Source organism: Danio rerio, chromosome 20 (assembly GCF_049306965.1).
Source record: "Danio rerio strain Tuebingen ecotype United States chromosome 20, GRCz12tu, whole genome shotgun sequence".
NCBI classification, from domain to species: Eukaryota; Metazoa; Chordata; class Actinopteri; order Cypriniformes; family Danionidae; genus Danio; species Danio rerio.
The window spans coordinates 34,711,705-34,729,518 of NC_133195.1; the positions used below are offsets into that span (position 1 = coordinate 34,711,705).

General features: G+C 34.5%; 2 protein-coding genes across 7 annotated transcripts in view; both read right to left on the reverse strand.

Annotated features, from left to right (window-relative positions):
- Positions 1–830, reverse strand: part of stxbp5a (syntaxin binding protein 5a (tomosyn)) — a 178,029-nt gene extending 177,199 nt beyond the window's left edge. For 5 of the 6 annotated variants that reach the window (XR_012395549.1, XM_009294730.5, XM_009294728.5 and 2 more), the window contains exon 1: positions 404–830. Coding sequence is in view for 4 of the 6 variants with exons in the window: in XM_009294730.5 (XP_009293005.1) it covers positions 404–541 (138 nt within the window). In the remaining 2 variants the exon portion in view is untranslated. 6 annotated transcript variants of the gene reach the window in all.
- The window catches only part of LOC141379311 (uncharacterized), a 701,133-nt gene that overhangs the window by 525,328 nt on the left and 157,991 nt on the right, over positions 1–17,814 (reverse strand). The window lies entirely within an intron of this gene.

Sequence of the window (17,814 nt, forward strand, 5' to 3'; positions counted from 1 at the left end):
CCGCGTGGACATAAAAGATTCTCTGTGTCACGCATGAATATTTTACGCATTTGTGCGCATTTTCCAAATACAGAGTCAGCTCTTTCCACGCACAGCGTGTGAAAAAAATCATCCAGTCTGGATTAGAGGGGGCAGAATATGAGAGTACAGTGTGTATATAGTATAAAATACACAAGCATTTTAATGTTAAACATGAAAAAAATCGCCGCGCTTTATTTGCAAAAAACCGCTTTAGATTTAGTTCCACTATATGATGCATCACATAAAACGCCAACGTTACCTGTAACAATAAGTCACTGTGATAAAGTGTAAAAAGGCATGCACTAAGTGGCACTTGCGTGATGTTTATGAGAGAAAAAGCCACATCAGGTGATGTTACACATTGACTTGAAAGCTTCCCCACCTTGCAGAGCTGGAAGTGTTCAGATTGGAGCGTCTCCGGGATGAGCTCGTTCTCCTTGGCCCCGAGCTGTGGGGATGGAGAAGGGGACGACACGGCCGTCAAGCCGTCCAGCACCTTACGGATATTAAACTTCTTCATTTTCCCCCCGGTGCGAGTGGCGGAGGGGGACCGGAGCACCCGAGTCGAGATCAGCCGCGGATGATGAGGGGGAAAGCCGCTCTCGCTCGTTTCTGCAGCGCGTCTCTTTAAACCTCACATTTTAAAGAGTGTTTTTCACCGTGTCCTCCATGGCTAAAGGCTTGGGTTGTGAGCGCTGTTTTTGTTTTATTTTTTATTAGCGTTTGTGGGGTGTCCGTTTATTCTGACTCGGCGTCCCGCTGCGTCTCAAATTCCCTCTATCCTCTCTCTCCCTCACTCTCTTTCTCTCTCCCTTCTCTCCTCTCCACTCAACGCGGAAACACCGCTGCAGCGCGGCGCATGCGCACTTCGGGCTGAATGACTACTGAAGCCGCCTTCCGAACGCTTCTCCCGGTGACCAGGCAAGACTGTGGAGCGCTGAGTGATCCTGGCGTCACATTGCAGAAATAGGGGGCGGGACTCTGCACCTGGAGCCGCAGGGATGCAGGATGGAGAGAGAGCGCATCAGCCTCGCAGTCATCACATAACAGTCATGCACGTCAATTCATCAGGTTGGCTCTCACTCTGTAAAAGCGATTTGATAGGAGACATTTTTTCATATACCTAGCAGCAGCCTTACAGCCTTGGCTACAGAAAAAGCTTTCATGGTTTCTCTATGCACGCCCCTCATAGACAACCTGGACATTTTGTAAAGTAACGACAGATATTCTATGTTTGTGTTAAAAAGTGTGAGAAAAAATGTTTCTAGCTATTCTTCTGAAATCTATTTGAGTATCACTGAAGTTGCACATTTTTAAATAATGTCTGCTGTAAATGAACTGCACAATTGAAGCCTAAACAACTTCATTCTCCCCTAAAACAATGTAAAATTTAATTAAATGACACAATAATTACAACATTTGTCAAACTACAATGAGTTTTGTCTTATCCCATTACATTATGAACAATGCTTCAAATGTAGTAAGACAAAGGTGATTTTTAAAGAGAAAACAATTATAAAGGCAGCAAATGTTCCAGTTAGTGTGTCATTGGACAGTGTTAATTCATGAGCACAGTCAATAGCTACCTCGGGTCACTTACTTTCGAATCAGATGTAGGGGAAAGTGGGACACAAAGTAACACTTTTTGGTTTTGGCCAATTAATGAACAAAGTAATGGGGTTAGACAAACTCTATTTTTTACCAACAAAACACAAGCTTTTCCTACAAATGAGCACTGAAATTATGATCACCATACCTATGGTTTCTGTGCAGTATTGCCAAAAGTGCCAGGGGTAAAACTCTACCAAGTTGTAACAGTCAGGAGGTTAGTTGTAACACATGCTTAAAAGGCAAATTTCACACAATGAATTTAAATTCAGTTTACTTCAAATAGTAGCTATATTTCCTCAGTAATTGACTCTTTTTTTTAATCTACACAGCATATTTATTTTTTTATTTTTTGGATATACACATTAAATTTATTTGCATTATTATCCATTTATCCATTGTTATTCAATGCATTTATTTGCATTATTAGCAATAAAAATATTTTTTTTCTATTAAAAATAATTTTCTATAAAAAATCATTTTCTATTAAAAATCATTTTATATAAAACACCGTTACAACTAGCCCCGCTGTGTCCTGTTTTCCTTAAAACTGGCGAACAGTCCCTTAGTCTAGAAGACAGTAATCACAACAATAGAAGATTTCACATGAATACTTTCAAAGATTTTTTCTAAATAAAAATATTGACTGTAATAAAAAAAAATACTTCCAAGCTGCAAAAATGGTTTCTCCTGTGTTTCTCATCCAAATTTCGCTGAACTTTTTTAATAATTGGCAGGAAGATGTCTGCCGACATTGTGGTGAAAACCTCAGAAGCATGCCATGGTTAACCCTGAGCAAATACCTTAAAACTCTGTTACATTTAACCCTGTGTTACTTCGTGCACCGCACTCCATTACTGTATGTTTGTATAGTGTTTATGCATTATCTATATCATGCATATAATTAGTTTCAGTCAAGTAGGTTTCACTGAGATTAATGTTAAGTTGAAAAATGTCACGTTTTCAAATAAGTACAATGAAAAAAATTTTTTTCTGCAAAATTGTTTTATTAAAAACAATATATCTGTTCAATAATAAATAAATAAATAATAAATAAATAAATAAATAAATAAATAAATACATTTAGTAATGCTTAACTTGATTTGTTTGTTTAAATTCAGCCCAAAAAAATTGTTTCCATCTACCTAACATTAAAAAAATGGTAAACCCGAGGAATCATCTTTGAATAATTTTTTTTTCTATGTATCAGAGGATTTTGGTCTTGGATTTAAATGTAATTGTTCAGTGATTATTTATTTATTTATTTTACATTTTAGTATATTTTATTTGTCATATTGCTGTTTAAATGCAAAAGCACATAAGCAACACTGAGATATGGTTATATATCAGCACAGCTGTAATTTTCTAAAGCACATTGTAACCTGCTATTAACAGCATATTTTATTAAACATCATTATTGACAGTCATTAAAACATAATTACTTTGAAGCTGCTTTCAATGAGAAAAAAACTTGAATAATACTTCAGTAAAATGTGAACAATTATGGAGAACAATTATGGAACAAAGCCATTTACGAACCTCTTCATAAAAAGCATTCAAGATAACATACAATAACATTGAATTATTCTGATATAAGAAAGCTCAACATATAAATATATGTTATACTATGTGTTTACCTTTGAATGCATCTCAGTGTGAATTCATTGTGTTCCAATGTTTACAAAAATCTATAATTTCTATACCATGTATACACATTTTATTTATTGATTATAATTAACAGGTGTTTCTCATTTTGATAGTATGAAATTAACATACACCACCTCTGAAGAAATCAATCATTTGTGCTGCTACCTAGACGTTTAATCTGACAGTTGTACCATCTGTCTAGCTCTGTGTTTGCTCTCTGTGTGTCTGATGTGAGATAGAGAGGGTCAGAAAGTAGAGGTCAGAATAGCTCACCCGTCAGTCTTGCCACTGCTGTTTAAGAGTGTGTCGCTGATAATTGACTCAGACATCTGCCCTTGTTTAATGAAGGCCAAGTTTACTCTTGTGATCAGACAGCAATGTCTGGATGGGTAAGGCAGGTTGTCTCTGTCCATGAAATGATATTAGCAAGATTAATTCGATTTTATTTTATTAGATTTTTTTCAGAAAATGTAATTTATTCAAACCAGCTGAAAAAGAACAATTCCAGCTGGAAATCAAAGTGTGTTTGTGTGTGTGTGTGTGTGTGTGTATATATATATATATATATATATATATATATATATATATATATATTTACTCACCGGCCACTTTATAAGGTACACCACCTTAGTAGTACCAGGGTTAGACCCCCTTTTGGCTTCAGAACTGCCTTAATCCTTTGTGACACTGATTCAACAAGGTACTGGAAATATTCCTTAGAGATTTAGTTCCATATTGACATGATAGCATCACACTTGCTGCAGATCTCCTGTTCCACCTCATCCCAAAGGTGCTCTACTGGATTGAAGTCTGGTGACTGTGGAGGCCATTTGAGTACAGTGAATTCATTGTTCACCACCACCAGCCTGAATTGTTGATACAAGACAGAATGAATCCATGATTTCATGTCGCAGCAGAAATTAAGACTCATCAGACCAGGCAAAGTTTTTCCAATCTTCTATTGTCCAATTTTGGTGAGCCTGTGCGAATTGTAGTCTTCAGTTTCCTGTTCTTATAGCTGACAGGAGTGGCACCCATTGTGGTCTTCTGCTGCTATAGCCAATCCACCTCACAGTTAAACATGTTGTGCATTCAGAGATGCTCTTCTGCATATCTCGGTTGTAACAAGTGCTTATTTGAGTTAATGTTGCCTGTCTCTCAGCTCAAACCAGTCTGGCCATTCTCCTCTGACCTCTGGCATCAACAAGGCATTTGCGCCCACAAAACTGCCCCTCACTGGATATTTTCTCTTTCTCTGACCATTCTCTGTAAACCCTACACTATAAAAAAAAACTAATTTTACAGAAAATATCCCTAAATTTTTTACAGTAATTTTTTGCCATTTAAAATTATAGAACTTAGTAAAATGACAAAAAAATCTCTCTTAATTCACAGTTTGACTTTCATTTTAGGTACTTTATCATTAAAGACAAATTAATGACATTTTTGTTTTTTATACAGGGAAATTATAGTATTAATTATACAGTATTTTTTCTGTTATTTTAAATTATATTCAAAAATCTGTAAAAATTACAAACAATATCTGTAAATTAACAGCTTGACTGTTATTTTATGTACTATATAAGTAATGACAAATTAAAGCAATTTGTCTGTTTTATACAATAAAATTGCCGCATTATTTACACAGTTTTTTCCTGTTTTTTTATGATGTACATTTAAAATTACGTAAAATGAAAGTAATAAATTGTAATTACTTGCTCTGTAAAAAAAAAAAAAAAAAAAAACGTAAGAAAAATGTCAAATGACTGGCAGCTATGGCTGCCAAACAAAAACCATAAAATTACGGAAAAATTTCTTTGTTGAAATAAAGTGCAAAAAAAATAAATGTACAGATATTTTCATTAAAATGTTTACAGAAAAACACTGTTTTTGACTTTTCCTAGATTATTACGATCAAATCCGTTCAATAAACACTTAGTGCGCTCACATGCACCTGTTCCGGATTCCGCTGATTGCACACACACAGTCTGAGGATCGTTATGAACTGATTACATGCACTTTAAAAGCAGCATAGACCAATTGCTTAGTCTTGTTATACTGTTACATTGAACATTATGATGCGTTTCTCTTCTTTTGCCTTGCTTTGTTTGTTAGTTGATTACGTTGTTTGCTGCTGGGACTGACCATTTGCCTGTTATTTGACCATGACTCTGCATTCCCTGCAAAGTGTTACATCTGTTTGCTCCTGTGTTGACTGTTGCTTGCCTTTGGATCTGCACTCCTTTGTCAGCGTCCCCTTCATGTTACAGTTCCATTTCATTTTAAGATTTGGAACTGAATCATTCCATATAACTTAAACCTCGACATGTTTTACATAAACACTATTCAATAAAATGTAACAACTGTAAAGTTGTAAGAATTTTAATCAGTTGTATCTCGTTTGTAGTTTTTTCCTAAATCTTTTGATCCAAAATAAAACTGTTAAATTACGATCATGAGTATGTCTTGGCATTTTATTAAAGGTGTTTAATGGTAATGATTTAGGGAAAATTCTTTTAAATAACATTGTTTTCTCTTGAACTTTTAGTGCAGTCACTTTATTGATGGTGTTTGATCATATAATCTAGGAAAAGTCTATATAATGACAGTGTTTCTTTGTAAAACTCTTAGTGTGTAACTTTATTGAACGGATTTGATCGTAATAATCTAGGAGAAGTCTGTAAAATAACAGTGTTTATCTGTAAACACTTTAATGAAAATATCTGTTTTTATTATTTTTTGCACTTTATTTCAACAAACGCATTTAACCGCAATTTTATGGTTTTTGTTTGGCAGCCGTAGCTGCCAGTCATTTGACCTTTTTTTACGATTTTTTTTCTTACAGTGTAGAGATCACCCTAGAATCACAGTAGATCAGCTGTTTCTGAAATACTCAGACCAGCCCGTCTGGCACCAACAACTATGCCACATTCAAAGTCACTTAAATCACCTTTCTTCCCCATTCTGATGGTCAGTTTGAACTGCAGCTGATCGTATTGACGATGTCTACATGCCTAAATACACTGAGTAATAAATCATAGTAATAAATAATTAAAAATAAATAAATAAATAAGAAAAGTTACTTTTACATGGTAACAATACTTCACAATTTTTACAGTGTTTACTCTATTTTTATTTTTAAAATGTGGCATTGGTGAGCAGGGGGTTTCTTTAAAAAAACTTATTGATCCTACACTTCTGACAGGTAGATATTAGAAAATACTAGAGCATTATAATCTGAACCTGAACAGCCTTAAAATGTATGTAAAGTCACCAAGTACCCATGGCAGCCATGCAGCTGAAGACAAACACTAGGCCTTTACTGAGGTTAGGAACAGATCCCTTTGATACTCTATCCTTTCAGTAATGATGGAGATAAGCGTTGCATGCATTTCCTTATCAGGCACTGGAAGAGGTTGAAGAGACCCGTATAAGGCAAGGGCTGCCCTCGTGTACGTATGAGGTTTTGACCAATCACACGCACAGGCTCACACAAAACACTCCATAAACAACAGCCTGGAATAACAGCGACTTCATGTTTCTCAATCACTCTGCTCCCTTTTATTCATAATAATAAAAGCAAAGAAAGAGAATTAAGCATTTAGTATTATGTGGGTATAAAAGAGACATTTGCAGGCTTTGATAAGACCTTTCCATTGATGGAAAAGTGGATAGTTCGCGGAAGAGGGGCCTTTAGGCCAAACCTGGGGGGTTTACAGAAGCATGACTAAAGCAAGGGCCTCACTTGTTCATGCAGTTCTCATGAAAGGAAGCACAAAACCTCTAATAACAGATGCAGCATGTACTAGTGCAAAGAAAAAAAAGAATGAATAATGCACAAAAATATACATACTAATGTATATTTCACAAATATGTATTTATTTAGCCATATCTGCACTGTTTAACTAAATAATCATGGGTTTAATATTTATTATAATTTCCATAGAGAGCTGCTATAGGGTCATAAAACTATTTTATAATATGCAGACAAACACATACTGTAGGTACACTACCTCAAAAGTCTTATCGTCGATCCCAGTTGTAAAAGCAACAAATAATAACCTGACCTCTAGTTAAAGGTGGATTTGTGAGATGAAACATCTGTTGAACTGCATCCCGATCAACACAAATACCGCAGAAGACCTATTAGAAGCTGCATGGACCCAAGATTCTCACTTCAATCAAGTTTGGGGAAGGAAAAATCATGGTTTGGGGTTACATTTAGTATGGGGGCATGTGATGGCAACATCAACAGCCTGAGTTAACAAGGCATGTGTGCTGCCCATTACATTAAAAGCCACAGAAAAGGGGAAATTCTTCAGCAGGATAGCGCTCCTTTTCATACGTCAGCCTCCACATCAAAGTTCCTCCCAAGCAAAGAAGATCAAGGTGCTCCAGGATTGGCCAGCCCAGTCCCCTGATATGAACATTATTGAGCTTGTCTGGGGTAAGATGAAGAAGGCATTAAAGGTGAATCAAAAGACTCTTGATGAACTCTGGGAGTCCTGCCAGAACGCTTTCTTTGTCATTCCAGATGACTTTATTAATAAGTGATTTGAGTCATTGCAGAGATGTATGGATGCAGTCCTCCAAGCTCATGGGAGTCCTACATTAATTATTTTTCCACTGCTCCATGACTTTATTTTCTATACTGTACATAGTTTTATGTTTATTTACATTTTTAACGATGGATTTGGGAACCTTGATCTTTGCTTTGTTAATCGCTAATGTTGAAACAGTTCTTCAGTGATCTACAAAGACATTGTACTGACATTTTTAGTAGTTTGAACTATTTAATGCACAAGATAGAATCTTTATACATCTCTGTTAATTGCAGCATGTTTACAGTAATTTACATAAGTAACCCAGACAATAGATTTCCAACTATTAATGTAATAATGTAAAAAAAAAAACACTTTGTTATGAGTATCAAAAATTGTCAGAAGAAAGATCAAGGTCCCAAAATCGCAATTTTAATGTGTAAACAAACAGAAATAACAAACTATAAGAAACTATTAATTAATTGTTCTTTTTTTTTTTACTGTGACAGAAATAATTATAAATAGCTAGAAAAATAATATATCTGTCTATTCATTCATTAATTCATTTATTAAATAAATAAAAAATGATTAATTTTTATTATTTTTATTCTTTGTTGTTTTTATTTTCTTAAACTTGTTTCTTTTATTCCTGTTTATGTAAAGCACTTTGAATAACCATTGTGCGTGAAATGTGCTTCATTCATTCATTCATTCATTTATTCATTCATTCATTCATTCATTCATTCATTCATTCATTCATTCAATCAATAATTAAAATAAATTATATTTCATCCTTCTCCCAAAAAAACACAGTTAGATCTCTGATAAAAAAAAAAAAACAGAAAAAACATCCCAGCATAAAACGTCATCTTCCTTGCATCACCACAGATACTGCATTCATTACAACCTATGATGTCAATTGCCTGTCCAATCTAATTAGATGTCCCTTTCCCCTTGGCATGCTTAGCCCCGCCCTCTTTTAAACCAGGCTCTTTACTCAAGCTGATGATGATTACGCAGCAATTGTGTGCTTTATTTCATAATCAGAAGGCCCGTGTCATTATTATTTTGTTTTGATGACCTCTAACAAGTTATGAATAATTCATAAAGTGTTTCAATATGCAAATTCTGTGATTGAACATAGGAGTTTTAACTGAGGGGAATGTAAAGTGTGTTTAATATTTATCTGAATTATAAAGAATGGTGTTTTTTAAATTAATCCACCCCTAATCCTACAGAGAGAGCAGGATGTGACATGGCATTAAAGAGACTTCATTATAAGTAAAATAGCAAATAAATTCACACATTTACGCACCACAGCACTAAACGAAACGCATTACAGGAGCTACTTTTATGTTTTATATAAGCTCAGGTGCTTAAAAAACATTAGCATAGAATGTAAACGCATTGCCAGATTGTTTGCAACCCTTAGCTTTCATCTGGTTATCATAAAAAAAGTTTTTTAAAGCAGCTGTCGTGGTGCTATTCGTCCATATACTGTATATGAATTTCATTTCCATGTGTTTCATCTGTTTCGTGAACAGATGTTGATACTGCTGTAAATAATGCATCAACTGCATCTTAATGAACGGAGAAGGCATGTGAGTTTGGAGTTTGGAGCCGCAATCCCAAATTCATTCTGATGTGACAAATATGCCTGAAGACATGAAGCTAATTCATGAACATTTGATCATTTACTTACATTCACTGTACAAACAAAATATTCTTTTTTTTTCATAAATACTTTTTTTATATATATATATATATATATTTAAAATAATTAAGAAATTCACAAAACTGACCATTTTGTGGTGAACTATCCCTGTAATTTATTAGCAAAACACATATGACAATTAGATAAAAACCTTTGCTTAGTCCTATTTGAAGTTATTCTATCAGCAGTAATAGATCAGATTTTAAGCATATTTCATCAGTTACATTTATTCTGATCGAAATTAGAGAATGCTTTTGGATTCCTCGCAGTTATTGGTGTAAATCTGCCAGCTGGTGTAATTTCCTTAATTATCTGACAGTCTTTTTTTTTAACTGGCATAAGGTGCAGTTTTCATTGACATTGCAACATAGTGACCTGTTTTAAAGGAAGCTCAAACTCATTGGAATTATGTGCATTAGCCTACATTTTTGCAAAACATAAAATATGGTGCTCTGAGTATGTTTTGTTGCATGTTTCAGATGACAAATCCTTAAGAGGGCGCTGTCTAGATTGCATAAAAACAATCCTTTATTTGTCGATAATATGTCCTTGTAAATATCATTAGTGTGAAAAGTTGTTGGCGTTATACTGCCTTGTAATGTTCATTTTACCTAGAAACTGCAGTCAAATGTGTTTAAGTATGTTTGTGGGATTTAGTCAGGATCATTTTCAGCAAATATACAGTTGAAGTCAGAATTATTAGCCCCCTTTTGATTTTATTTTATTTTTTTAAATATTTCCCAAATGATTTTTAACAGAGCAATGAAATTTTCCCAGTATGTCTGATAATATTTTTTTGTTCTGGAGAAAGTCTTATTTGTTTTATTTCAGCAGTTATTAATTTTTTAAAAAACATTTTTGAGACAAAATTATTAGCCCCTTTAAGCTATTTTTGTTTTTTCAATAATCTACAGAACAAACCATCGTTATACAATAACTTGACTAATTACCCTAATCTGCCTATTAACCTAGTTAAGCCTTTTAATGTCACTTTAAGTTGTATAGAAGTGTTTTGAAAAATATCTAGTAAAATATTATTTACTGTCATCATGGAAAAGATAAAATAAATCAGTTATTAGAAATAGGTTTTTAAAACTATTATGCTTAGAAATGTGCTGAAACAATCTTCCCAGAACAGAATAGAAATTGCGAAAAAAAATAAACAGGGGCACTAATAATTCAGAGGGCTAATAATTCTGACTTCAACTGTATGTTGAGAAAAGGATATATTAAGCATGCAGTTAGTATTGGTGGGATGGTTCTGTTCTGGGCCACCCACTTCAAATGTTATCACTCGATTAAATGGGCGTTATCAGTAGTTATCAGCTGAAAGATATGGGCCAGTAGGGGCCTTCTGTGCCTACTGGTAGGGCAGAAGGCTGTTATCATTTATCCACATGGTTAATATACTAAAAGAGAAGACTGCAGATCCAGATCTGTGTTTACATCACTGTGACGGTTAGGTGTAGAATTAGGTAGGGGTCGACATTAATAAAATACAATTAATGTAAAATTAAATAAATAATATAAATAATTCTCATGGTTAATCAGTCATACTAATAGAGAAGACTCCAAATCTGTTTTTATATTACTGTGACGGTTGGGTTTATGCTTAAGGTAGGGGTAGACATTAATAAAATACAATTAATGGGAAATTTTATGCATTTTATCCGTAAATAATTCTCCTTAACTTCTGGCCGCAGCCATATGTGATCTACAGTATGCTAATTAACCATGTGGATGGATAATAACAGCCTTCTGAGCCTACCAGTAGGTGGAGAAGGCCCCTATTGGCCCATATCTATCAGCTAATAATGACTTATAATGCCCATTTAATCAAGTGATAACATAAGAATCGGCTGTCTGGGCATTTCAGGCATGTATGGACAGAGCAGGGAAAGCAGCAACAATCAACATATCATGGGGGTAAAGGAATAGTGGGGGACTTGTGGGGGAAATGGAAGCACCTGGAGGAAACCCACACGAACATGGGGAGAGCATGCAAACTCCACACAGAAATGCCAACTGACCCAGCCGAGGCTCGAACCAGTGTCCTTTTTGCAGTGAGGCGACAGCACTCCCTACTGCGCCACCACGTCAGATAGAACTTGTATTATATAAACAATTATGATTAATTATGAGTTAATGTAAATTCCCAGACATGAGGCTGATTACCATGTTCTTGGCTAATACTTCAAACAGATATAAGAAAAAAGCTAGGAGGAGTTGAGGATGGGGAGGGAGTGTAAAATTTGCATGCAGCCAGACACTGAAGAGAGACCGGATGTATGCTTTAAATAGACTGCTGTGATAGATGTTGGAACCGGATTGGTACTCGTCATGAACAGTTGACTGTCAGCTGATACAAGCCTGGCTGACGTGTCCTGCCTGAACAAACGTAACGCTCAATTTTCACAAAAATGTAGGCTTTTCATAAAAGTGTAGGCTGAATGCTTTGTTGTCTAAAGTCACTGAAACCATTCAACAGCAGGTTGTCCAGACGAAAAACAAAAAGTACACCCTTGTCAGCCATAGCAAGAGAAGTTATTCTATTCAAATCTACAATTTTTAGTAAACTTTTTCTGTACAACATCACAAACTAGTTCAAGTCTTCCAAAAACGTTAGTCATCCACAAAACACAAATAGAGGGCAGGATAATGCAGTGAATTCCAATAGGCAATCAGTTCAACACAGAAAATATGTAGTTATAATTAGCATGAAAACAATAGAAGACAGTATGATACAGGATGTCCTCATTTAGCTCGCTAAATGTATGTGCGTACAGTCTTGACAACTAAAAGTCAGTGTTACAAGGAAGAGCATTAGGAGAGAAAGGAGAGAGATGTTGTCTCATTTGCACTCGTCGCAACACATCTGCTATCAGCAGGAATAATCAACAGATGCGATAAGACACCCATCAACAATTCACAGCAGACACATTCACACACACATACAGATGAACTGACTGTGATGACTAAACTGCAGGCTGCTGGCAATGATTCAAAACACCCATCCTTGAACATTGAGGGAGCAGAGCTGTAAAGTAAATAGCTAAATAAGGTGAAAAGGATAGAGACATTTACAAGGACGTAATATCATGAGCTTCAAGTATTAAAATAAGTCACAGACAATATGCTGGCCATACATTTCCAGTAGACTGTACTATAAATCCTGTGACTGACTGATTGGTCAGTGAATGGAACCAATAAGGTCAAAAAAGTAGTCTGAAATATGCCAGCATTATATTTTTGAGGTGGCCACTGTTGGTAATTGGGTGCATTTGTGATTATATTAATGATGATAATAACGATGATGATAATAATAATAATTATAATAATAATAATAATAACAACAATAATTATAATAAGCAAGGTTCCATCAATTTTTATTGGATTGTAAAACCTACAGTGTGGTTGAGTGAAGTATTTTTGGCAAGTAAAAACAGAAATGGGGATTTTTTTCACAGTTTCTAATTGGACCCACATACAAATCTGATATATGGTGGTGTTAGCTGTTTACATATTACATTACCAGACAAAAATCTTGTTGTCTATCTAAGTTTTAGGAAAAACAAATACTTGACTTGATAATTGACAAATTACTTGACTTCTAGTTGATAATTTGGTACCAGAAGTGTCTTATATGAGGCAAAGGCCTCTAGATTATGCTAATTTTACCAAAATAAAATATGATCATGACTTGATTTTTAATTATTTAATTAGGACAGTAAGGTCTGACTTTGCTTAAACAAAAGTCTTGTCACTAAACATAAATAATGTACAGTATAGAATATAAAGTCATGGTGCAGTAGAAAAAGAATGAATATTGTATATGACTCCCATGAGCTTGAAGGACTGCATCCATACATCTCTGCAATGACTCAAATAACTTATTAATAAAGTCATCTGGAATGACAAAGAAAGCATTTCTTGCAGGACTCCCAGAGATCATCAATATTCTTTGGATTCATCTTCAATGCCTCCTCCCTTATCTTACCCCAGACATGCTCAATAATGTTCATGTCTCGTGACTGGGCTGGCCAATCCTGCAGCACCTTGACCTTTGCTTTCAGTAACTTTGATGTGGAGGCTGAAGTATGAGAAGGAGCACTATCCTGCTGAAGAATTTGCCCTGTCCTGTGGTTTGTAATGTAACAAATGTCTTGATACCTCAAGCTGTTGATGTTGCCATTCACTGTGCAGATCTCTCGCACACCCCCATACTGAATGTAACCCCAAACCATGATTTTTCCTTTACCAAACTTGACTGATTTCTGTAAGAATCTTGGGTCCACGTGGGTTCCAGGTCTTCTGCAGTATTTGTGATGATTTGGATGCAGTTCAACAGATGATTCAATGGAAAAATCTACCTTCTGCCACTTTTTTCCAAATGATCTACTAGAAGTCAAGTTATTATTTGTTGCTGCAACTGGGATTGACAACAAGACTTTTGTCAGGTCAGTTAGTGTGTACAAGGCAGTATAACACCAACAACTTTTGTTCCTTTTCACACTAATGATATTTACAAGTTCATATTTGGCTTTGACATATATAATATATATCATATACAGTATGTACCATATTGCAAAAAAGGCTGCTTTCATATAGATGATTTTTCCAACCATTGGATATATGTTTATGGTTCATTCTGCTGTGACAACCCCAGATTAATAAAGGGACTAAGCTGAAAAGAAAATGAATGAATGAATGAATGAATATGTTTCATATGTGTTCAAGTATATTAGCAAAAAATGTATACACGAGTTCTTATATAGGCATACAGTAAATATAAAATTATATCAAATATATTCCAAGATATATTTACGTATTTGTAAACAAAATATTTAGTCAATTATATTAAAAAATATAAAAAAAATATATGTTGCATATATACAAATCATATACATATATTTCCATGTATCAGATTTCTATATGGGAATGGAATATTATGATAAATTGGAGTCGAGTCTTCATATTCTCTAGAATGAGAAACTTCAAATAAATATGAAGAAACGTATGATGACATAAATATGACTTACAGTGATTTACTGTAAGTCAGGTTTGCATTCAGGACAGAAACGGAACTACAGCTGCTGCTCTGAAAGAAGTCCTTTTTTTCAATCACAACTCTAAAAACTCCCACACTCCAGCACAAAAGTTATGAAGAGAGAAGAAGTGATTGCCAAAGGTTGAATGGCATGCCCTGTGTGTTGTCAGGTTTTAAAATAATACCATTACAGTTTCCGCTTACAGCACAAGGGCAGCCAGCGAGACCTCTGTTCTCTCAGCTCTCATCATCCTTGGCCAAGCCACAAAACTATTTCAAGGCTTTTGGTCAGTAGCATCTCTCAGCACAAAAAGATGGAAAATGGCAGTATGTAATACAAAACATTGCCATCAACCAGGCTGCTTTAACACCTCCATGGTTTTGAATAGATGCCATTCGTCAATCATGTCTTCCCATTTCTCAAGTTTCTGCATATAAGACACACTTTAGACAAGCCTAAAATTGTCTGGCTATTCCTCTGAGCTATTAAGATGCTTTAACGAAGGGCTAAAATACAAACAAGACTGCAAAAATTGAGAGTAGCAAGTATATGATGAATGCGTGACTCACAATGAACAGTAGGAGTCACTAAACAATCAAAACTCAACATAGTTCTGACTGTTCTTAACAGACTTTTTCTACCCTTAAAATGCAAATACTTTTCAGCTTATGATTGGTTCTTTGCTGTGTAACAGTAGGACGCTTTTCAAAAGTACCAAAAAAATAAAAACCTGCTCTCCTTTTCAATTGTTTTTCTATGTATGTTTGATGCATTAAATGGGCATTTTGCTTTTGTGCTACAATTTTGGGACACAATTTGCTTTAAACTACAATTCTTGCTAGTTATAAACCATGACGTGTGACTAATTTGCTATGTATTAATCATTGTTAAGGTAGTAGTTGGGTTAAGCTACATTGGGTATGATTAGAAATGTAGAATAAGATCATGCACACTGGAAAAAAATATTTTTTTGAGGCTTGTAAATAAAGATGGCATAATCCATTTACAAATAAATCCTATTTTCTCTTTTTACTTCAAAATGTCAAGTTTAATTCGATAAGCTAATGTTTCTTTTTAATTTATTGTGTCTTACATTCAATAGTAAATTCAAATGATTATACACACGTAATATTTACTTAATGTTTCGTTATATACTAAACTAATGCAAAATAAGACATAGGCCAGTAAAACCTACTTCACAAAGTCAGGAATTCTATGCGCATGCTCTGTTGGATTCAAACTTGGCGGGTGGAGCATATGAGAGCAACCGAAGATGTCCTTACAGACATGTGATATTTACAAGGTAAGGTACATTTTTTGTTTATTGATTGATTTGGTTTTGTTTGCGGAAAGGTACACTGGACCTTATGAGCGAGTTTGCTAAAGATCTGATTAGCATAAGCATATTAGCAAACCTCATCTGTGTCTAAAACATCTGTGTTGCATTCTAAATATAATCTACAGAGAAGTATAATCTACAGTGAACTTAAATGTGATTTTTAAGAACATGAGTGTCCAAGCACAGTAGTAAATTGCAATTAAGACATAATTAACCGAACATAAAAGTTGCCCTGTCTGCACTATAAAGTTTAAGTTTTCTTAGATTAGACAGCCTCAGAACTCACTTGAACCCAGAATGATAAGTTGCTTGAGCCCTGAGAGGCCAAAACATAATGTAGAAAGACGTATTTATTATTCCACTAAATATACTCCTCATTAAATTATAGTGATATCTATTCTAGCAACATTACTGAGTAAGTTCTCAAGCAGCTTCTATACTTATGAACATTTATTGCTGATCATTGAATAGAGTCCAAAATAAATTAACTGATTACATTTTAAATCAGTAATGTATGTTCTTTAAATTTTCTGACATTAACGTTTCTAATATGTTCAACAGCTTGCTCTCACTTTTCAAGCTCATGCAAGGTAAGTTGGATAACAAATTTATATAGATATACTAACCTATTCAACATGTATATGCGTGTGTGGTTGGCAAAAAAAGTGTTCATTTGACTAATAAATTGTAAATGGGTTACATTTTATTTCATTTATCTAAGATCTACCAATAGAGGCATAACCACAACCACCCTGAATATGTACTTTATAAATACTAATAAACAGACAATATCTGTAATAATAGGCAGGTTAATAAGCAACAAGGTAATAGTGATAACTGGTCCAAATTGTAAAGTTGTTACTATATTTAGCTTCTTTTGTGACATAATACATCATTTTAAAAACACTGTGCTTAAGCCAACAGGTTTAGAATGAGGTTATTCATGAATAATATACTGTTTTACTATTGAGATTAGAAGGTCTGGATTTCTGCATCATTGGAAAAAAGCATAAGAGCTCATTTGGATCATGTGAGGAACCTCAGCCAATCATATAATAGCCTCTAGTCTCCTTCCCGGCGTACCGCCAAAGCTGTAACGTTAGCATTAGTCATTATCATTAGTCACTTATTTGGCTAGAGGCTTCAGGCTTGCCTTCAAGTGGCTTTGACATAAATTATTTACATCCAAAATGACATATTTGAGGGCATTTAAAAAATACTTTTAACTGGAAAAATATGTTTAAAAAATAATTGCACAAACACATTTTTACACCGTCTTGTGGCATGCCAAACAATGCGGAATGCTTTGCCTCTTTCAAACAATAAATGGCATGAAATTCAGAGATTCTGACAATTTGCTCGGTCTGGAGTCAGGACAATGTCTTTGATGATTTATGCACATATTTTTTAGAGTTAAAAACAGGACAGCATGATGCCACTAATACATTTTTAATGGCACTAACAGTTTGGAAGTGCTTTATTTGCAATATATCTTTTGTATAACATAATTTGGGACTTTTTAGCATGCTATAAATACAAAATAAAATATAAATAAAATAAAAAAACATTCTAATCTAGATCTCACATTAAAATGTCCCCTTAGAATACAATTTATTCTTTACCCCAATTAATGCTATCCATTACTACTTGACTTCAGATATCCTCATCAAATGCCGAAATAAAATAGAACTCAGTGCTTCCTACACATTGACTTTAATTGGAACACCCTGGTATATTAACGGCCACCGTTAATATACCATATTTGGTGACTTTTTTAAACAAATTTTTATCTATTAAAAACTTATTTAACTATTATCACCCTTTTACACTTTTTTTATCCGCCCAATAGCCAAACAGGCATATTAACGGGCGCCCAGGTACAGTATATTAACGGCC